The sequence below is a fragment of the Pholcus phalangioides genome, unplaced genomic scaffold (assembly GCF_987345545.1).
Source record: "Pholcus phalangioides strain wild (caught in Gottingen) unplaced genomic scaffold, Ppha-v1.0 ptg000032l_1, whole genome shotgun sequence".
NCBI lineage: Eukaryota > Metazoa > Arthropoda > Arachnida > Araneae > Pholcidae > Pholcus > Pholcus phalangioides.
Window position 1 is genome coordinate 8,560,048 of NW_028301622.1, and position 23,723 is coordinate 8,583,770.

At 36.4% G+C, this 23,723-nt stretch overlaps 1 protein-coding gene across 1 annotated transcript in view; it reads left to right on the plus strand.

Moving 5' to 3' along the window:
- Positions 1 to 23,723, plus strand: part of LOC149066921 (uncharacterized) — a 102,746-nt gene that overhangs the window by 72,955 nt on the left and 6,068 nt on the right. Inside the window, exons 3-8 of the mRNA XM_089253266.1 lie at positions 1,764 to 1,931; positions 6,517 to 6,897; positions 10,484 to 10,666; positions 14,388 to 14,557; positions 19,489 to 19,636; positions 23,501 to 23,637. Coding sequence (XP_089109392.1) covers positions 1,764 to 1,931; positions 6,517 to 6,897; positions 10,484 to 10,666; positions 14,388 to 14,557; positions 19,489 to 19,636; positions 23,501 to 23,637 — 1,187 coding nt within the window. The remainder of the gene's footprint in view (positions 1 to 1,763; positions 1,932 to 6,516; positions 6,898 to 10,483; positions 10,667 to 14,387; positions 14,558 to 19,488; positions 19,637 to 23,500; positions 23,638 to 23,723) is intronic.

Consider the following 23,723-nt stretch of genomic DNA (forward strand, 5'->3'; position numbering starts at 1 on the left):
CATTTTTACATAACAGTCGGGACAGCCAGAAAAACGGAAAAAGCCCAGCATGTCCCGAGAAATACGGGATGTGTGGTCACCCTAGTCATACCGCATTTCGTTCATGTTGCACACCAGATAAACGAATAGCCAATTTTATTTGAGGAATTCATGGCAGATAGTTATGCTTTTATTTGGTAGGTGGCAGCAGGGGCACCATGTCAAAGCAGGCTCTTGCATACATAGTATAATGCTGGACGATGAATGTGCTATATATTACTGGTCTGAAGATTATAAAATTTTCTTTCATTTTTTTCTTCTTCGCCCGTCAACAAATTACTTCTCTCATTTGTGCCAGTCCGTGAAAGTGTTCGCTTAATTTCACTGGTCCGAGAGTAAATAAGGGTTCGAGAACACTACTCTAGGCTACTCTTTCGGCTCTAGGCTACGTTTCGCTCCTGCACAGAGCCAAATTAGGGGGTGAGTGACCATATAAGTGAGTGAACTGATGAGTCAGTGAGTGACCATATAAGTGAGTGAACTGATGAGTCAGTGAGTGAGTCTTTCATACGTGCAATCACCCAGTTGGTAACCCCCACTCACTTGATCACTCAATACTCACTGCACACAATGTCAGTAGTCAATACAGTCATTCATACAATTGGTTTGTCATGCTGTTACTCACCCACTCACTTGGCCGCGGGCGAAATGTACTGGAGATGGAACGTGCCAGGGGTGAAATGTCTGGGCCAAGTTTTTGGAAACCCTCTTTTGCAAGGCCGGTCCTAGCAGTTTTGCCGCCTGAGGTGAATAATTTTTTGTCGCCCTTTGAATACGTTTGTCTGAAAAGAGTTTTCTTTCTTCACGTCTGTCACACGTCCATCTAATACAGTGTTTTCCAAAGTGTGGATCGTGACCAGGGCCGCAACTAGGGGGGAGCAGTCGGGTCTCGTGCCCCGGACGCTGAACCCGAGGGGGCGCAAATTTCATTCTGAAACAACAAAAGGTCAACAAAAGTAAAACTAGCTCCCTAAATCACGAGTGTGATTCCCCCCCCCCCCCCAGAGGATTGCGATCAGGGCCGCAACTAGATGCTTGGTCACCCGGGGCAAGTGCGCATTTTGACGCCCCCTCGTAATGTTCAAGGCTGCCTTGAACACCAAGTAGGCAATCATCAATGTCAACAGCTCGTCACGACGTCCTTAACAAATGTTCGCGACGCTCCTAGGATCCGCGGCGCATACTTTGAGGAAACACTGGTCCAATCGCATAAAAAAGACATGTTATAAGAAACGCAAAAATTTAAGGTGTTCCTTGTCAGAAACAAACTTGCCACTAATATAGTGTCAACGTTTCTTGTGATATTTTTGGCTGTCAAATTACAATGGGAGGGGGGGGGAATAAGTCAGATCAGCAGGGCTGCAACTCGTGAGAAGTAGGTGGGTCTTGTGCCCTGGGTGCTGGCCCAGAGGGGGCGCAGATTTCACCCTTCAACTTCTTCAACATTACAAGCAAGCATTTGAGTAGTTCCGGCCCCGAAAAAAATTTACACTTACTTTACATAATAATAACCTTTTCAAGAAGGGCTTCAAGAAGAGGTCTGCCCTGAGGCCCCGAAAAGGCACACTATAGCCCTGGTGTGTTCTGTATGTCAGAGCTTCTCAAACTCAGTATGAAATTGATATGCTTGTTTACTATATTAATTGGATTTTAAAAATATATATATTTCACCATGTTTTGTGTTTTTCCCCCTCGTAGATATACTTATTGTTTACTTTTTACAGGATGCTGGGAGAGCGCAGGAGAATTCGACTGCAGCAGCGAAGACTGCATTTCCAACAAGAAACCTCCAAAGGCCAGAAACAACACAAAGTTTTGCTGCTGCATCGGAAACATGTGCAACGTCAATGTTTCTGATGGTTTCATCTCCACTGATGAAGATATGGAGCCTGGTATGAGTTTTACACCCTCTATCTCATTCAATTTTTTATGTCGTTCTCAGACTCCTATTCAGTTGCCACACTTATCAATGTAATGCTTATGTAAACACAAAAATTAAAACATCTGTAACTCTCACTACCAATATGGAAGACAAGTGGCGCTTTCACCAAACACCAACTCTGGCCATATCGCTATATTGCAATTACTGCCATTAATGAGATGGGTTGGAAATGAAGGCACTGTCCATGGGTGGAGATACGGGGTAGCGTCAAAAGTGGAGTCAACTGATCTAATGTATATATGAATTGACATCATCATCATCGTGCCCCCAGCAATAATGACTGTGCCCCCCAGCCACCCAAGTCTATCTCTACCTATGGCGCTGTCTATTGTGGTTGCATCAAGTTCATTAGGGAAAATATTTTACCTATATCCTCCCTTGGGTTCAAAACCGGGGCCGTGACAGCAACCTCCACGGTGGTAGATGAGCATATCTTACCACCACCATGCCACTCAGGCATAGGACAGGTGGCAGCACTTCTTGATCACAAACTCTGACATCATAAATACGAGGACAGAGGTAGATTTATGGTTTTGCTGACTGTGGGCAACACAAACTTTGTCCTCCTTCTCTCATTCTAGTCTTATTTTCTTTACAACTTATTCCTCAAATTTTTCGCCCTTCCAAATTTGCTGCTCTTTGTTGTAGCCAATTTACTACCCTTCTTTCCAATATGTATGAGTCTCTGAATCACTCTTTTGGGTGCACATATGCTTGCCCATTTCCCTGGTCACTATTTTAGGACAAACACATAGTCAGGTGACCACGAGGTACAGGAGTGCATAATAAAGACTAGCGATGAAAACAATTGTATTGTTTTGTTCTACACCTCACATACTCGAGCAACAAGAAAAAAAAAAAGAGACCTCAACAAAGTGTGAGACTTGAACAATCCGCTTTGTTTTAACCTCGATCTGCTCGTTTATCCTCTGATTGGTTCGTTTCTCCTTTTTCTTTATTTTCCCCCCTTCCTCTGCCTAGAGATCATCATCACACTCTTACATTTCAGAACCCTTCCAGCCATTTTCTGTATCCTCCTCTTCCTTTAATTATGTAGCGACCACTCTTTCTCCTCCCCCATGCATTTTTTCTTCCTTTGCAATTATTGTACTGCTTACCTCTTCGCTCCACTATAACCACAGCCTAGTCACTCACATGCTTGCATATTCTTTAGGTCACTCTTTTAAAGGCCTGCCGGGTCCTTTGTCCTCTAAGTTGATCTTTTTGGTTGCTCACATATTTGCTCATTTTGTGATCACTCTTTCGTCACTCACACTTTTGGTCATTCAATACTTGCTTACTCTTTGGTCTCTCACTTTCTGGGACACTCTTTTGAACACTCACATAATTACACACTCACTGAGTCGCTTACACGCTTGCACACTCTTTAGGCTAATTTTAATCTCTTTGCACACTTTTAGGCTAATTTTAATCTCTTTGCACACTTTTAGGCTAATTTTAATCTCTTTGCATACTTTTAGGCCAATCTGGTCTCACCCTCTGGGATACTCTTTTGCTCACTCACATGCTTGCACACTCTGTAGATCTCTCTCTGTTGGTCAATGACATGCTTGCACACTCTTTTGGTTACACTCTTTTTTAGGACCCTTCGCTCTCTAATTGCAATGCATGTCTCGTAGCTCAGTCTGATAGTTCCTGCAACCCAAGTTTGGGTTAAGAATCTCTGTGTGAGGACCATACACATGCATACAACATATTTCAACATGCATACAACACATTTCAACATGCACCAATTCATTAGAAATTCTCCAGATAAATGTTTACAAGGTGCATGCTTAATGTAGTAATAGTAGTTAGTACTTAAATACAAAATTTTTTTGATCCCAATACAAAATAAAATTTTGTATAAAATTTTGTAATGGCATCGAAATTTGTCATTATGGCTCTACGCCTGTAATTCGACAAGTTCTTCTATAAGTTAGTCCCCAATCCAATTCATTTTTGTGTGTATAAAATTAATTTGGGGATCACAAAAATGATAAATTACATGAGCAGTACGCAAAGGTTTTAGTTCACAGTGAAAAAGTTTCTATGATGAGGGTCAGTTGTTTATAGTATGTATATATATATATATATACATATATGTGTGTGTGTGTGTGTGTGTGTGTGTGTGTGCGCGCGCTGCACTAGGGCCAAACACTCAGAACACACATTCGAGCATTTGCCGATTCTTTAGAAACCACCTCTCAGGAAGAAAACAGATTTATTGTAACAACTTCATTATTAACCTACAAAATTATGTGGCAGTCAGATTATGGTGTTTTTACATAATTATAATTTATAAATAATTTTATAATTATAACAAGGTGATCCTTACGTATTCCCAAGGGATCAGCATGATCTGGCCAGGGAATTTGTTAGTGTTAGTAAACATATCCATGCCCGAACCGGGATTCGAACCCAGACCTGCACAGTGAGAGGTTAGCTCCCTAACCACTTGACTGCCAGGTGGCAAACTTTTTCTTGCACTTGTGCATTTATTTATTATTATTATTTTTAAATTTCTCTGCATTTGAATCTTTTATTCTGTCCTCAATAGTGTTCTGCCTGTGAAATATCATTTTAGGCTTCCTGCAAGTGTAAAAGTAAATTTAACTTCCCAATGTGATTAAACCAAAGTTAGTCGAGTTGACAATGGAAAAGAAACAAACAGTTATGGATTAATTTAATTGTCATATTTAATTACTGCATTTGAATCTCTAAATTGTGAGATATTGTTATTGATACAGTCAAACCTCTCTTTCTCGAGAACTCTATATTGTGAAAAGGAAAAAAAAAAAAACCTTGTATTTAACTGTATTAAATCAATGTATTTTCACCTCTCTGTCTCAAAATAATTCTAGAAAAACTCTCTATCTTGAAGGCCAAGTTTAATAATGGTAAAAAAGAAACAGTTTTTTTTTCTTTTGCACAATTCTTGCTTTTCTCTGGGGATGAAAGAAACTGATCAGAAAAGATTATTTGTATATTATAGCTCATTGTGTTGATGGATCTTGTGTATCATAGGCAGGTACCGTAATTGACAGAGGGTGGATGCAACGTGGATGGCTTGTTCAGCATGGTCAGCCAACAGACAATTAAAAATTGCTTCAAGAATGATTTGCTTGGAACAAAGTCATCTCAGTGATGAAAGATCAGATCTGGTGGTTCATTCAAATGTCAGTGATTCTCAGATCAATGTTGAAGATAGAATTTGAAAACATTAAGGGCATTACTAAAAAAAACTTGAAAAGCTAGAAATTTCATTTTCCGATTTTGTGGAAATGGACCAAGTTCACTACAGCACCGTGACTGATACCGAAATTATTGCTGAATGTATGGCCGACTCAGGTGATGAAAATGCAGCAGATGTTCCAGGGAATTTATAGAAAAGCAACAGTTGAAAATGCTAAATACATGCTATAGAAATGCAATATTTTCTGAGTGGATGGGACTTGAAATATTTGCAGCTCTTGCTAGTATAAATGAAGCTGTGAAGGCCCAAAGACCAAAAAATATGCGTCAATCTAAGCTTGCAGATTATTTTAAATAAAGTATGTAAATAAAAATTGAATTGAACAAAAAAATAAAAAATTTGAACATATTTTAGTGTAGTTGCATATAATGTGATTAAACATTGATTGTGTAACTTAACCAATGAATTTCATTAGCGTGTACTAACATGTAGTACAGTATCTTTTACTTTTAATAAAATTAATTTAGTTTCTAATTGAATTGTGATTAATAAAATTAAATTTTTTTGCAATTTTCTGATGTGTTTTTCCTTTCTTACTGAAAAAACTCTATTTCAAAAAACTTTCTATCTCTAAATTTTTTTCGTCTCATCATTTTCGAGAGGTTTGACTGTATATTGTACATAATTATTTTCTATCACCTATTCAAAAGGTTGATGCTTGTAAGTATATAGTTAGTTACTAGCTAATACTAATACCCGGGCCTTGCCTGGATTTTCTTCAATTACTGGGAGGATTGGAAAAGTGAGAAACCATGATAAAGTCATATATAAACTATCATACATATATTGACTGGATAAAGAAGTGACAAACCATTACAAAGGCATATATATGTCTGAAACGCATCGCCACGAAACCAAGGTAGCCAAATTAAACATTCCGAAAGTGATTGTTGAGGCCCAGAAACCATTGTTGCCCGACCGTTTTTCACCCATTTGCCCTGCTCTTGACAATTTTTTAAAGTAGCCTATCATTCAATCTGGGCCCTGTTTGGTATATATGCAAGATTTGGCAACTATCGATCTAAAATTGTAGATTTGTATAGAGAAAACACACACACATGCAGACAAACAGACAGAAAATCAATTTTATAGACTTGTCCTATTCTACTGACCTTTTAATGATGCGGTAAGATATTTCTATATCTTGGACTACTCTCTAACTTGGACAGATTTTAATTTAACCAACATGGTGTCCAACTTAGGTAGGTTTTACTGAATATGTATATTTTTTAAGATTTATTTTATTGTATTGTTAATTTAATTATTTGATTTTTGACAGCTCCTCGCCTGGTGGAACATGCTTCGTATGATATCCAGACTGTGATAATTGCTGTTGTGACAATGTGTTCGCTTGCACTCGTTGTTTTACTTGCTGCGTGCGTCACGTACCACATGTGTTCATCACCTACCAAGCCTAGTCCAGATGCCGCATACCTTATGGAACCACCTGCACCATCCTCCCCTCTTTTCAACATAGATAGCTTGAAAGTTTGTGAAAGCATTGGCATGGGCCGCTATGGACATGTGTATCGCGGGACGCTGTATAACCAGACTATTGCTGTCAAAATTTTCCCTGCACAGAATAGACAGAATTATTTAAACGAACGCTACATTTATTGTCTTCCATTTATGGATCATTCGTGCCTTCCAAAACTTATTGGTAAGTTTCTGTATTTCTCTTATTTTTTGTGAAAATTTATTTTATTTTTTTCTGCTGATGATTCGCTCGACTATTCTTCAATTTTGCATGCATTCCAGTTTCATGAGATTTTCTTTTCCTCTCTATAACACATTGAGACTAATTGCTCGTGCACATAGTCGAGCCGAAACTTTTGTTAATAGCAATTACATTATGACCAGTGGAAGGACTAAAATGTCCTTTAAGCCATATATGGTAAACCCTTGACCCACGGACCAAATGTATCCCTGAAGGTTATGCGATGTCAACCCCCCTCAAACCAAATTTTCACATTTACAAATCGCTTAAATGACCCATGGCACAATTCCGGAGCATTTAAGTGGCACATTTTCAGAACATCGAAGTAGGCCCGTGGCATATTCAAAGATCACTTAAGTTACCCACGACACATTCAAAGATCACTTAAGTAACCTGCGACACAGTTCCAGAACACTTAAGCGATCCATCACACACTTAGAGATCGCATGAGTGACGTGTGACACTTTTAGAGCACTTAAGCCCCCCTCCCCCCAGTGCGATTCTACATCATTCAAGTTACCCGCTGCACATTATTTAAGTGATCCGCAGCATATAATTATGGATGAATTGAGTGATGTGTGGCACAGTTCTGGAGCACTTAAGCTTCCCGAACACATTTCAGATCACTTGGATCCACGAAACATTTAGAGATCACTAAAGTGGCTCTTGAGGGCACTTATCAATGGGGGAATGCTACTTCAAGTGCCCACAAACTATCGAAAGATTTTCTCATTTTTGGCGCACCGAGTAAGATGCCATTAAGAATATTTCATATTTTCATAAAGGATGGTTGATGACGTAAGCATTATCCAAACACCCCCCCCTCCCTTGTCATCAAAAGTCAGCAAATCAGAAACCCCCTCCCCACCCCCATCAATGCTTACATAATACTTGAATGACCCCAAAGACATAACAATCTGCATGACCAAGAGGCGAATTCATGGTTTTGCCACCCGTGGACTACACAAATCTTGCGATTCTTCTCCCATTCTAGTCTATTTTTCCTCAATGACTCTTTCCTCGAATCCACCACCCTGTGCTATAACTCACCTAACCTCCTCCCTCCCTCCTGCAAGTACATCTACATCTTTATCTTGATTGGTTGTCATGTTGGGACACATTATCATGTTTTAATTCCAGACCTGCCAACTCTCCCGATTTTTCATCCTCCCACCCGCTCTCCGGATTTCAAGGGCGTAGCCAGGGGGGGGGGACTTGGGGGGTCTGGTCCCCCCCCCCCGAAATGTGAGAAAATGACCGAAAAAAGGGAAAAAGATGGCCAAATCCATTGTTCTGTCACTTTGGTCTCCCCCCCCCCCCCGAAATGAAAGTGGTCCCCCCCCCCCCGAACGAAATTTCTGGCTACGCCCCTGCCGGATTTGTTAAAATTTCTCCGGATTTTGGCGGAAAATTATATTTCACGCGAGCTTTCACGTTTTCGTGGCGTCAATGATTACCGTCGTCGTTAAGGAAAACACCCATAGAGGACAGCCGTAGTCATTTCCATCGAGCAGCCGTAAAAAAAAAGTCTCTGTGACCGCATTTAAGCAACTGGCAAAGACTTCGTTTTCGTAGTGTTTATGGGCAATCATTTATCAGGGGCATGACCTTGGTTGCCGAAATTCCTGTATAATCCTTATTGTATTCCATTAACAGCGGTGCGGTAAGCACGTTTTTTCGTCCGCAGCTTTGTAATTTGAATTTTTTTAAATCGTTTCTTCTGATTAAACATCTTCGGAAAGAAAATATAAAACTTATATAGCTATATACAGCTAAATATAAAGCTTTTAAATTCATATACCCAAGATTATCAATCACTGATAGCATCCACGGAAGGAAACGCTTATACTTTATGAACAGTATGTAGATGTGATTTCTCTATTCCGCATGGAAAGACTGACATGAAATTATATTGGGATAGTTCTTCATATTTTCTCTTCCTTCCGTATATACGATGTAGTGTGTGTGTCGGATTAATTGGAATTATTTTAGATATATTTTCCCTCAGGTTGTACCTTTAATATTTTCCAGTATTTATTCTTTTCTACATGTAGGATGCCCCTGCATCGTTATTATTTTATTTATTTTACCGTTGTTTATTTATAAGAACCCGGATTCCCGAAAAGAGAGTCCGGGTTTTCATTTATAATTATTTTCTTATTATAATTATGCTTGTTGGTTTTAGCATTTTTATGCTCGCTCAATTCAGCTGTTATTTACGTTTCCATTTCTCTTGTGTTTCATGACATTTTCATATTGTTTTCTATGCTGGCGATTGTTTTTTTTCGGCGCTCGTAATGTGTCTAACGGCCTTGGCGACTTCTGATGGAGTCGTCGGACATATTTGGCGCCGAAAAAAAAAGTCGCCGAAAATCGCCAACCTGTCCCCTATACCGAAGCTGTTCCCATATTTTGTTGTACAGCTCAAACATTGGGCCAAACTAACATCAATTAATGATTATGATATATTTTATTTTCTTATGTCAATGTTGTGTGGTATTGCAATGGCTGTGACTTCAGAATTGTGTGGTGTACCACTGAAATATATAAAGAAACAAATATTAAAGATCGACACCACATTTGTTGTCCGTTTTAGAGAAATTTTGTTACAGTTTGAGTTTATAAAAAATCCAGATTTGCCACAGCCTTGGGGAAAAATGCTTCGATATCTCGCTTGTGATGTGAGGTACGATGAATCTGGTCATGTTATGTAATTGTTGAAGATATTAATAGATGAGAGCCAGAACGATAACACCATTGGCTTGTTGGAAGATCTCAAACTTTTTGCAGCGTTTTTATCATTGCCATGATGGTGTAAGGTAAAGTCTTGTCACTGAGAACAATAGGTCTGCAATGGTACAAATATTCAATCATTACACTTCAGTCACAGTTTGAAAAATACATGACAACTGTGGCGATAGCGTCCACCACTGGTTGGGTGCTGTCTGCGTAATAATACGGGAAAGCACGTGCCTGCATGATGGTGAGGCGGAACTTGGGTTTTTGGTGCTCAAAACGAGGCACTCAAGCAAGCATTGTACAGAAACAAACGTAACATTAGGTTCACAACACTTACATGCTCATTCCAATATGTACTCATTCGTTAGAAATTCCATAGAGGAATATGGATGAGGTGCATGTGTGGTTCAGTAGTAGTAGTGCTATAGTATTAGGGTATTAGCCATAGGTTTATTTTCACTCAAGACCCAGCAAATGATATCACAGCTCACCTTTATTTCGACCTTAGTAGACATGATAGTTTCCATCATTCTGTCTACCTACCAATCTGTCAAGAAGTATCAAGGTAGCTCTGACAAAATTTCCAAATTAACAAAATCTTCTATAAGATATATCTTCCTTCCCCTGAAGATACCAGATGGTCATTGAGTTATTTGTCTATCCACTCAAAATCAATTCTAAACTATAAATCCTCATCTAAAAGAGCCTATCAGAATGTGTGAAACGATCGTTCATGATACTATAATAATTTGAAGAATTTTTATCATTGGTATGGTTTTTTTTTGAGCAGGAGCTGAAGAGAGAATCGGAGCAGATGATCGGCCAGAATACCTACTTGTATTATCCTACGCTCCTAAAGGATGCCTGCAGGACTTTCTAATGAATAACACATTTGATTGGTCCACATTTTGCAAGATGGCACAGACTGTTACTCAGGGATTGGCTCATCTTCATACCGAAGTCAGGAAAGATGGTAAGTATCAGATCAGAGATTTGATTTCCCTATAGTATCGTTACATTTGATATCATTTGCTTATTTATCTGTGATTCGGTGATTTCAGTATCATGTTCATTAAAAGCATCCAATTGTAAAACTTATTCTTTCACGTGAGCCTCTGGAATCTTTGCAAAATAAAAAATTACAAATTTATTTATTTATATCAAAAATTACGACAATTTTGAGTGAAAACTTAAACTCCAATTAAGTCAACTGTGACTTGTGCTCTCTTAACATAACTAATTGTTCAAAATTTCCTGTGTGATGGCTGGTTTGAAAACTTTTTGTGTATTGCAACAATTCTATGTTTCATGGTTTTTTTATGTCATTTGTTTGTTGAAGATTCCTCATTATACCTTGGCGTAGAGTTCAGAGGCGCAGACGTGAAGGAAATATTGGGGGGAGAGGCTGAAAGTTGCTGGTCATCCCGTGAATTAGGGACTCAACCACGTATACAGGAGAGAGAGAAGGTGCATTGCATTGTTTTTCCAGAAATCACTGGGGGGGGGGGAAGGGGGAGAGCTCAGCCCCTTACAAAATTTATTGTAGGGAGGGGGGCTCAAAGGGCTTCAGCCCCTATGCTAGAGTTACTTTTGGTCCTTCCTGCTCTTTGGAATCTAAAAAATTGTGGATTATGAAAAGCCACAGATAGATGTGGATGACATAAAATTTTGGAGATGGTCCAGAATGTTAGATCAAAATTTTTGAAGTGAGAAGAGGAAAGTTTTCCTCATTTTGTAAAATTTCACTGTTCAGTCACAAATAACTGATCTTTTTGGCAATTAGAATATACTCCCCCCCAACCCTACTTTTATTCTGGATTATTCTTTAACCTTTTACCGGCCGAATTAAGATTTGAATTGATTTTCTAAATTTTTCTATATTATTTCCTCTTCTGATCCTTTAGTTTAGAAATATCAACCATAAAATTCATGAAAAAATTTTTTCCTATATGTTTTCTGGACTTGCCCATGTTTATAGAAACAACATTAAAATCAGAACTAAAAAATTAAAATTTTATTCTTCCGTAAAAATAAATAGGTGATTTTAAAAAATTAAATTTATGGCATAAGTGCTGAAATGGATGAAATTTTTGTTTTGTAAATTAAGTTTGGAATCTTATGCATTCAAGAAAAAAAAATCAAGTGCTATCATGATAGAAAAATATTTTTTTTCTAATTAATAAAACCGATGTTCCCAATTGGGAACATTGGCCGTTAAAAGGTTAATATTGATTTCCTCTATCGAGAAATACATCCAACATTATATCAGAATGGTGTCCGTCCTGGCAATTGCCCCTAAACGCTCCAAAAACTGTCTGTATGATATTACATACAAAAGATTTCCCTTTGAACTCCCTTAATCAATCAACAATTCTATAGACACCTAGGTTTTTCATTAGAAAAACTTGGGCATGATAATTTCTGCCGACCTCTGTTAGAATCTCCTTGTCGATTATGCCTTTTAAAAATGTCTCCAGAAACTTTTTTTCTCCTTCATCAAAACGTTAAAAAATTCCGCTCATTACATCTGACATCTTTGCTTCTGAACTTATATCCTTCCAGTCCTCCCTTATGAGATACCCGAGTGGCGTGGTGGTAAGATGCTTGTCGACCACCATGAAGGTTGCTGTTAACGTCCTGGGTTCAAACCAAAGGGAGGATATAGATAAGATATTTTCCCCTAACAAGCTTGAGGCGACCACGACAGCATCTTCATTTCCAACCCATCTCATTAGTGGCAGTAAATTGCAAAATAGTGATATGGCCAGAGTTGGTGTTTTGTGAAATAGTAGTCCTCTCCTATGTCTGTGAGATATGGGTTCCTCCACACACTTTCGAATACAGACAAGCTCAAATGTTGCCTGGATAAGAATATATTTTTATCCAGGCATCTTGAACCTGTTGCTTGTGAGCACCACGGTGCTGCCTGAAGTACCCAGAGTGCTCGATGTTTGTGTCTGATTTCTTTTTCGCTAGCACTTGATCAACGTTCCAATTAAACACCTTGCACAAATTGCCTTCAAGAGCCCCAGTAGCACACTACAGTGTCAGTATATTGGACTGGTACTAGTACGATATATACTAACGATATAGTGTGCTACTAGGGAAATTGAAATCATTCTGATTTCATATATTCAGATGTAAAACTTGTCGTAAGTGGTGCTCTTCTGTTGATGATGGATACAGGCAGTGGTCGCTACTGAAAAAAGAAGGAAGACCTCTGTTCTTATCAAATCTTCACACTTTACTGATAGACATAACCGTTCCCAAAAATTGAAACCTTTCTTTGCATCCACTGATCCATAGGCTGAGATAGACTTGAAAGTCTGGGGGGGGGGGGGGCATGATAATTTATATATGCATATATACATTTGATCAGTCAACTTCACCTTTGACGCTGGGTAGCAATGCCTCCCCATGCCCCCTGTATCCCCACCCATGCACTGATCGTTTCAAACCCTGAAGCAGAATATGCCGAAATCTGTGTCATATGTTGCAGAACAATCTGGAAGAATTTTCATTTTCAAGAAAGTGTAGAAAACACCATTACGGGTATTTTTACCTGAAACAGGTCCAGTCAGCCTAGGACTCATTGCAAAACAATCCTAAGCATTCTGCTTTTGCCATTTAAAATTTAGTTCTTTTTCTTGAACAATGGCCAATTGGAACAGCCATCAATTGTAACAATTTGTAACATCAACCATCCCTTTTGTCAAATTTCATCAATACGTTCTCTTATGTACGTCTCGGCCAAACAATATTGAATAAATAAAATATTGAAACTTGCTATAGAAAATTGCTTATTAAAATAGATTTGGGCGTGGGAGCTGCCATCCAAAAAAGACAAACAATTTCTGAATACACAGAAATGCTGACAGATACAAACACAAAAGTATGAGCAAACTGAGCAAAAATTGAAGGAGAATTCAAAACTAATGAAAGGAATCATTTCATAAATAATGTAATATCAAAATTCATGAAAGAAATATAATTCAAGAAATATTCAGAATTTTTGAAAGGAACAATTTCGAAATTAATGAAAATTTGAGATTTTATGAAAGAAATAATTGCAGAATTAATAAAAGAAATACTTTCAAAACTAATGCAAGAAATTATTTTAAAATCAATAAACATTCAGAATTAATGAGAAAAATAATTAGTAAAAATTCAGAATAATCTGAAGGACACAATTTCACACGCAATAGATAAAAATTTCAGAATTAATAAAAGAAATAATTTCAGGATTAATAAATCCTGATGAAATATGGGCATCTTTTTCTCAGCCACTTTGTTGGACATTTTGCCTGTTGTGGTGTTGTATTTGTATTTGTAAATGAAATCATTTCAGATTTAATAAAAAAATCATAATTACTGCACAAGAAATAATTCCAGAATTTATGAAAGAAATAATTTTAGAATTAAATATTAAGTAAGAGAGAGTTAATTAATAAAGGAGTAATGAACTCTGTAAACATTAACGAAAAGAGATAATATAACAAAGAAATAATTTCGAAATTAATGAAAGATGTAGTTCAAGGATCTATGCATTATGTGGTGCTTGTATTCTATTGTTTCTCGAACAGTAGATTTTTTTTGTCTCGGTTATTGCTCTTACAAAAGAAGTGAAAATTAATTCATGAATTCTCGTTAGATATGTGTTTACTTTGCTGTTTAATAATTCCAATTTTTTTTAGCAAAAGTGAAAATGTGTGTAGCTCATCGCGACCTCACATCAAGAAATATCCTCGTGAAAGCTGATGGGACTTGCATGTTGTGTGACTTCGGGTTCGCCATATGTATATGTGGTTCAAAATATTACATAAGTGGTGAGGAGCAGATTGCTGAAGCAACATCACTGACTGATGTAAGTTGTTTTTTTTCTTTTTCCATTGCATGTTAATAATAGAAAAATTGTCTTCAATCGAACGTGTTTTAGAGATGTATGTGGGTCATTCTCATGAAATTAGATAAAAGAAATGAAGAAAAAAATTTATTGAAAATAAATGGCGATCAAAAAATTCTTATTGATGCTTCTAAATCTGCGGATGAAATAAATATAGTTAGCAGTGGAGTAGTTGTGAAGTTTGTTCACAGTTAATGGAGGAAAAAAATTAATTTAAGTTTAGAAATTAATTTAAGTCTATGAAATTGGTACAGTGTGGTTAGAGCGTTGGACACACATAGCAAAGGTTGTGCGTTCGATTTCCTCAAACCCGGCTGAGATTTGATAAGACAACCATTAATATTTTTTATGTGTGTTATATAATATTATATCATGTATATATACTTTTAATTTTTATAATTGGGTTGTATTTTATAAATATATGACAATCAAGGTCATAGTGGATGGGGGAGAGGATTTAGGGAGGTCTGGTTCCTCCCTCCCCGAAGTGTGAGAAAATTACTAAAAAAAAGGGGAAAAGGGAAAAAGATGGCAGAGTATATTGTTCTATCACTTTGGTAGTGATAGAACCCCTACCCCCCCCCCCCAAACGACATTTCTGGCGACGGGACTGTATGACATCCATATTTGTTATTTTCTCAGCCATCTCGTTGGGCATTTTGCCTGTTGTGGACTTGCATTTGTATCAACCATGTTAAGAGATAGGTAAATCTGACGTGCTACTTTAAATTGTTTCAGCACATGATATTTATGCTTGACACTCGCAACATGTTGCACCAATTTCAGTTGCTCATTTTCAATGTAGACAAACACTGAAACTCTGAGCAATTTTTGTTTGTTTTTTGTTAATTGCATTTTTATTTCTTTTTTTATTTGTGTTTATTGTTCTTTTTTTTTTATCTGGTGTGGTTCTCAACCTTGGCAACCCCGCGGCCTGATTTCATTCATTTTTGTGAGTGGAAGGTTCAGTCAAACACAACACCAACAAAAAATGAATGAGGGAAAATGAAATGGCTGATCATTCGTGGCCTGGTATGAACAATGTCAAGGTCCAGCGGTTGAGAAACACTGTGCTTGAGCATAAATTGCATTCTCAAAGGAAAGTCTGCAGAGAGATGAAACATTATTGCTGCTTGATGTTTCAACCAAGAAATCTGGATTCTTCCCCCCCCCCCCCTATTTTCAATCCTTCTAACTAGAGATGGGACGAATAATCAGATGGTATTCGGTCCTTTTGGTGAACATTCGGTTCGGCTGAATAATGCTTAGGTATTCAACTGGATATCTGTGTAAATCTAAGCACAACAAACTAATTTAAAAAAATTATTGATTGGAATTTTTTGCATAAATTAAAAATATCTGATTCTGATGATCTGTCCTGAGAAAGACATTCAATAAAAATACTCACTTCTATTTTGCTGAATAAATCAAATTTGTGAAGTAATTTCCAATTTTAATTGATTTAAAATGAGATTTAAAAGACAGTCACATTCTTCTCTTAACCTATTCGACACAAAATTTGATAGGTGGCAACTGGTGTTGTAGGTCTTCAACCAATGTTTTCAAGATTTCATAAATAGAAGAAAAAGCTGGGGAAAATTTTTATTTGGCTGTAAACTATTGATAAAAAATATTTAAAATGATAATATAATAAAAGATTAAATATGGAAATACATATACACTCTGTTCCTAAAAATATATATCATTAAAAAAAATATTATACACTCATTGTCATAAAAATTTATGCACAGAGGAAAAGTTGTCCAAATGAAACAAAATTTTATGTATGTGAGTACAACATCGATATAAGTAAGTGGTTACATAATTAAAGCAAAAGAATAATTTGTTACAGGAAAAACTACAAATAAATGGAGGTTCTAAAACCCTGTTGGGCCACCTCTAGCTTGAATACACAATGTGATATGGGTGGGAATTGAGACATATAGGTCCTGTATAGTGTCCTGCATCATCTCATTCCACAGTTGCTGCAAGCGCACCTCTAGTTCAATCAAATTCCTAGGCTGCTCAACTTGCCATCCCAAGTGATCCCAGATGCGCTCGATTGGTGACGAATCTGGGAATTGGGCAGGCCAAAGAAGGGTGTTAATGTGGTGGAGGCATCCCTGTGACACCCTTTCTGTGTGTGGTCAAACATTGTCCTGTTGACAAATGCCTCCTCGAAGCCCTGCCATGAGCGACAACACATGTGACTGAAGGATGTCATGAATGCACCGCTGGGCTGTCAGGGTGTTGTGGATGAATATTAGAGGTGACCGGTTGTCATATGCGACTACACCACATACTATCACACTAGCTGTGCAAGCAGTGTGCCACTGTATAATGAAGGCAGGATTGAGGCATTCACCATGGATCCTCCACACATGTACATGGTTGTGATCACTGCCTAAATTGAATCTCACTTCGTCGCTGAATATTATACCTGGTTTCATTCAATAGCGGTCCAATCCAATTGAGCTCGACCCCACTCCAAATGGAGGCAACAGTGAGTGGGTGCCATTAGTAGCACACGTAATGGGTGCCGCGATACTAAATGTTCTTCAGCAAGGCACCTCGCGGCAGTAAGGACAGACACTGGGCCCTGTAGTGAAGCTGCTGCCTGTGTCCGAATAGCATACAATGATGCAGTTGGCGCTGTGCGTGCTTGTTGAATGATGTAACGGTCTTCTTGGATATTGGTCAGCCTAGGGCATCCTGAGTCTATCCGCTGTGCAGGCGACCTCTCTCATCCACTGGTTCCAAAACCTTCTCACGATAAAGTCAGATTGGCGTAAGTGGCTGGCTGCTCACTGAGCTGATCCCCCAACTTCCCCTATCCCGATGATTCTTCCCCTCTCGAACTCTGACAGCTGATCATGTTGTTTTCGATATTGGTGTAACGGCATCCCCAATGAAAAGCCAAACCTTCTGCAACAGATTAAGTGCAGGCAAATTTACTCTGCTTAAGTTTTTTATATGCCAAGGAGAATAAAGTTATTACACTTTGCATAATAATGCTGTGCATCTAATCATTTGCATTTCTGCCAGACATGTATCTTCATGCCTAGTTTGATTACAATCTAACAATTACATCTTTGTGCTCAAATTTTTATGAGTACTTTTTGTTTTTAAAAAGATAGAAAATTTTAATTTTAAAATTTGAAAAATGGGTTGGGAACAGCCAGGAGAAGGACATTTCTGTAAGAAAAGAAAATATGTTCAAGCAGAGTTAAAAAGTATATATTCACAAAAACATTGTGACAAAAAAAAAAATTCTATGCCAAATATAGGTAACATAAACCACTGGAGGACACAATTTAGGCCAATTTAGTGAGAATGACCCCCCCCCCCCCCCCATATATAATCTGTGGATTGGTGCAAATCATGCCATATTTATTGATTTTCACATATACAGAAAGAAGTGAAATTAATTTTTCTAAAACATATTTGCCATCCAGAGGCTATGATCCCTTGAAAACTTACATGATGAAATATAAAATAAGACATGAACAAAAACATGAAAGAAATAACATATATACAATATAAACAAAACAAGAATGTCAAATAAAACGTAATGATAAAAAAAACAACATAAAAAGGACACACATAAAAAAACAACATAAAAATGACAAAATTCTTAATGTATTATGAGAAATGTACAATAAACAAAACATTAAATAAAAAAATATATGGGGGAATGTGTGTGAATTTTGCACATACACAGACAATGCAAACAAGAACAAAATCTACTTTAATTTAAAAAAATACACATAATTGAGGTGGCAAAGCTATAGTGGATAAATATTATTACTCCTCGTAAAGGTGAAAATAAGAGTCTACACCGTCTATTGAAATTAATAACTTAAAAAAAATGCTTTTTTAAATGCCGCCTGTAAGGGTATATTCTGTATTTCTATTGGTACTGAATCACATAATCTCGGAGCTAAATAATAAAATTTTTTACGAAAAATGTCTTTACTAAAAGTAGGAATACGGTAAATCATATATGGGGTCTCTTCTAAATAACATTAGACTTTATTTCTGTTCGAAAAAAAAGTAATATGGAAAAGATCATTATGGCACAATGGAAGTAGATTGAGATTTCTAAAAAAATATAGGAAAATGAGACTGACTCGACTCGAAATTTTGAAAACTCTTTTTTTTGTATTGAAAATAAGTTTAGAAAGTTAGTTAGAAAATTATTTTTTTTTTGTGAAAATTAGGCAAGAAATTAGTTTTATTATCACTGCCCCCATATAATTGTACCGTAATTTATAAGTGAATAAAACTATGGATTTTTTTTGTACAGGTATTTTAAAAAATTAGCTGAAACTTTCTTACTAACATAATAAAAATTATATAAAACAAAATAAATTTTTTTAAAGTAATTCATGAACATGGGATTTTCATTTTAAATTGCTGTCTATATTTAAACCCAAGTGTTTTACTATTTACTGTGTGAATTGAATGGCAATATTACAACAATGTTGCTAATCACAAGCAAGGATAAGAAATTCAAAGTTAAGATGTAAATCAGTTTGCAATGAGATTAATATTAAAGTATTTTGTTTTAATAAATTTAATTTTAAATCATTGGCATAGAACAATTTTTGAATTAATATCAAATCGTGGTTAATATGATTTGTAAGACTGTCAAGATCATCACATGAATACATTAGTACATAGTCATCAGCATAAGTGGAACCATAAAATTCCAAATTACGTAGATCATTAATGAATATCAGAAAAAGCCAAGGACCCAATATAGAACCTTGTGGGACTCTTCTAATTATTTGGACATAATTACCCATGACAACCTGCATGGTGTCAAGGCCTGATTAGTTTGTCTTCATATATTATGCATTATAATGATTATTTTTTTTTCACTCTTATAGGTTGGCACTTTACGGTATATGGCCCCAGAGGTATTAGAAGGAGCAGTGAATTTGCGAGATTGCGAATCATCACTGAAACAAATAGATGTTTATGCTCTTGGGTTGGTCCTATGGGAATTGGCAACTCGTTGTTATGATCTCTTTCAAGGTAGAAATCAGCAAACTTTAATGAAAATGAATTCATTTTGGAATTAGAAATTGACTATGTCTGTTTTCTGATAAGTTATAACAGTAATACTGATAACATTATCCGTGACTCTAATAAGTGACATCTGTTGTATTTATAAGGACCGTAATCACAGACATGTCATGGTTTAAACTGTAGTCACAATTTTCGATAAGAGATCAACATAGATTGGCTAAAAACCTGAATTTAACCAATCCGTGTCAATCTCCTATCAAAAAATTGTGACTATAGTTTAAACCACACACACACACACATGTCTGTGAATACCGCCCTAAGTTACTCTTTCTGAAGTATAATTTTCATGATTATCATTATGAAACATTTTATTACGATAAATATGAGTTTTTTATGCTTAATGACATTTTTCTATCAAATTTCATTCTCCATGTTATATGATCTAGTTTTTACCACAAAAATATTAAGCAAGCTGAAGACATTTATATGAATAGAGCATGGCACTATCAACATTGACAAGCACATGGTCACTCATTTTGATTTGAACAACCCATGCTTCACTTACAAGTTGAATGGTATAGTTATTCCCAATTCACAACTAAGATGATCAATTTGGCCATTCTCATTGATGAGTGACTCAGGTTTTCTGAACATCTTCCAGCAGTGGTCAGAAAAGCAAATAGAATGCTTGGTTTCATTCTTAAAAAGCTCTCTTCACATTTTCCTAAAGTGATCCTTCCACTTTTCCAGGGCTTAAATATAAGCCCCCTACTAGATACTTTGTCACTCGTGGCAAGCTGGCATTTTGGCGCCCCTTATAATGTATAAGAAGCAGTTAAAGGGGAGAATTCGGCGTTCTTTCTGGTCCAGGGTACCAGATCCGCCTGCTCACCCTAGTTGTGTTGTGGTCCTGCTTAAATTGTCTTGGACTGGAGTATGACATAAGGTTTTGGAGATTATACCTACAGGAACATAGCCTTGGTCAAAGGGGGTGCTAAGAAGGGCCACATATGCTCTTGTTGGCACACAGTGCTTAAGCTATAAAGAGAGACTTTTTCTAAAATCTTTACATTGGAAGAACGTAGGTGGAGGGGAGGATATGACAAAAGCAATGTTGTTGATTTTTTTGATTTAAATCAGATTTTTTGATTTAAATCAGATTTTTTGATTTAAATCACAATTTTTTTACTTTAATGATTTTTTAAATAAAATATATATTGAAATATGTATTACTAACACACTAGTCATTAATTTATATTTTCTAAGAATATACAATTAAATAAATTTTAATTTATAAAATTAATGACTAATTAAAAAATATTTGCAAACTAAAGATAAAAAATCATATACTGCCTGGCAGTCCAGTGGTTAGGGAGCTAGCTTCTGACTGTGCAGGTCTTGGGCATGGATGTATGCTAACACTAAAAAATTCCCTGGACAGATCGTAAAGATCTCTTGAGAATACATGCTGATCACACATTATTATATTTGGGAGATATATCAGAACATTTTATTAAGAAAAAGAGAGGAAAAACCACATTTCTTTTGAATAGATATCTTACATATATTGCATTGAATAATTTTACCCTCGATAAGTGTTCATTTGCTTCATTAGAAACACTAGTTTTGAAGCTTTGCATACTCCTATGTTTCGCTATTTTGAATGAACTACACCAAATGTTGAAAAAATCGTTTCAGCACAGGCAGTCGATGCTTTGGCTGTGGTTAGCATGTTTAAAAAAATTGCATATCACTCTCCGTAATTACATCTTTACCCAAAACATCATTAAAACTATTCGACCACTCGAAATCAGATATTGTATCAACAGTCTTAGAGTAAAAGAAAAACATTTTCGTCATGAAATGGTTCCAACTTTCCCAGACATTTGTAATGTAATTGCCAGAAACCTAGAGCCACAGTTTTGTTTGATAAATTCAAGACCCTTATTTCTCTCTTCTTTTGTGACATCATTTCCTATATTAGAAATTAACATTGATTAGCTTAGAATAAATTCAGCAAAGTGTGCATCTGTTATTATGATTGTTCATATAAATTTTTATGTACTGAAGACAAGACTTTGTTGTTTGATGCTTCTTTTATCTTCAGTCATCGACATTTCTTTTAAACCAATATTTACGATTTAACTGGAGATGTTACTATCCATTTGAGATCTGTGGTGTTCACAAACTTTTGTAAAAACTGACCAATTTTAACATAAGATTCAAGAGAATCACAATAAGTATTCCATCGTGCCTCTACAGGAAGTATCAATGCACTTCCTCCTTCTGTATGATACTATGATTTTGAGAGCTGATGATTGTGAAAATATTTAAATATACTGTACTTGTAACATCCTTTGTTACATCAGTTTTAACCATATCTTTGGCTAGCAGGTTAAAAATGTGGGCACTGCACTCATATATGTAAGTCCCAAAAAGCCAAGCGCTTCATCCAATCTTTCTGAAAGAAACCATACTTGCAGTTATTGTCTGTAAAAAAACTTGATATTTTACATTTGAAGTTTTCTTCTGTTGATTTCACTGAACTAAAAACCAAATTTGCTATACAATTTCCAGTATGTGATGAGCCAGATGTGTCAATAGTATCAACATGGATGACTTTACCACACTGTTTGATAACACTTACACACATTTGGTTCATTATGGATATTTGTCAATCCATCAATTGCCATGTAAACTGTCTGATTTTCTAAGTCAGCTTTACATCCCGTAACTTCATCATTGTAAATCTTGAGCAACCATTTGTCAGCTAAATTGGTGCGGCTTTGGCATCTATGACATTTAATATATATATATTAATACTATAAATAATATTTAGAAATATATAATAATAATTAAAATAATTTAATAAAAAATGAAATCACATTTTTAAAGCTGCATAAATTATTTTATTTAAACAGATATTTTTTCATATCTGAAATGAATTGATTTAAATCAAGTGATTTAAAAAAAATCAGCTGATTTAAATCACTACAACCCTGACAAAAGTGTTTAAAATTTTTGATAGAATGGATATGCCGTCAGTCAACTGCTTCGACAAGGAGAAGCCAGTATCAATTGATAAGGGGGCAAATCTAAGTTATGGAGAAGTTTTTTCTAACAGGGTCATGAATAAATGGAATAGCTTACCTCCGGTGGTAGTGAATTCTAACACAATTGACACATGAAATGTGATGTTTATGTTGGCATAAATCGAGAAGCTATCCATACTTTGATAAGACCACCACAATTTTTTATGAGCATAGTGTATTATAATTTATCATAGGGGGTCATTCAAGTATTACATCAGCATCGGGAGGGGAGGGGGTTTTGGATTTGCTGACTTTTGATGACAAGGAGGGGGGGGGGGAAGGTTTCTTACATCATCAATCACCCCTTTTTGAAGATATGAAATATTCTAAGCTGCTGACGAAATTTTGCTGACAGGGGAGGGGGTGGGGTCAGTGTTTTGCTGACTTTTGCTGACAAGGGGGGGGGGGGGTCAAAAATGGCTGAAAATCTGCTTACGTAATACTTGAATGGCCCCTAGTTAATTAGTTTCTTTTGTTATAATTCTATTATTTTGGGTTGCTGTATTCTGATATGATTAACATCCATATTTTTTATGTGCATCTTTTTCGGCCACCTTGTTGGGCATTTTGCCCGTTGTGGTCTTGTTTGTTTACTCCAGAAAACTGTAATGATCATATCATTATGAGAAATGCATCTTATGACCTACCACACATTTGCTTGATTTGTGATACATGATTCTTTATCTGAGCCTGCCCCTTCCCTGCATTTGATATTTTGATGCTGATGAGTTTGATGCTTATGTGGTTCGCTTTCTTCATTTTCTATCATCAATTTTAGGTGTTGATGTCCCAGAATTCAAGTTACCTTTTGTAGCAGAAATTGGAACACACCCAACTATGGAGCAAATGCAGGTTCTTGTATCAAGGCACAAAGCAAGGCCTCTGTTTCCTGACATATGGAAAGATACAAATCCGGTAATACTTTATTTGATTGTAAATCATCAAATTTTTATTGAGTTACACATTCAGGTACTTTGCATATAAAAACTAAAAACCTACTA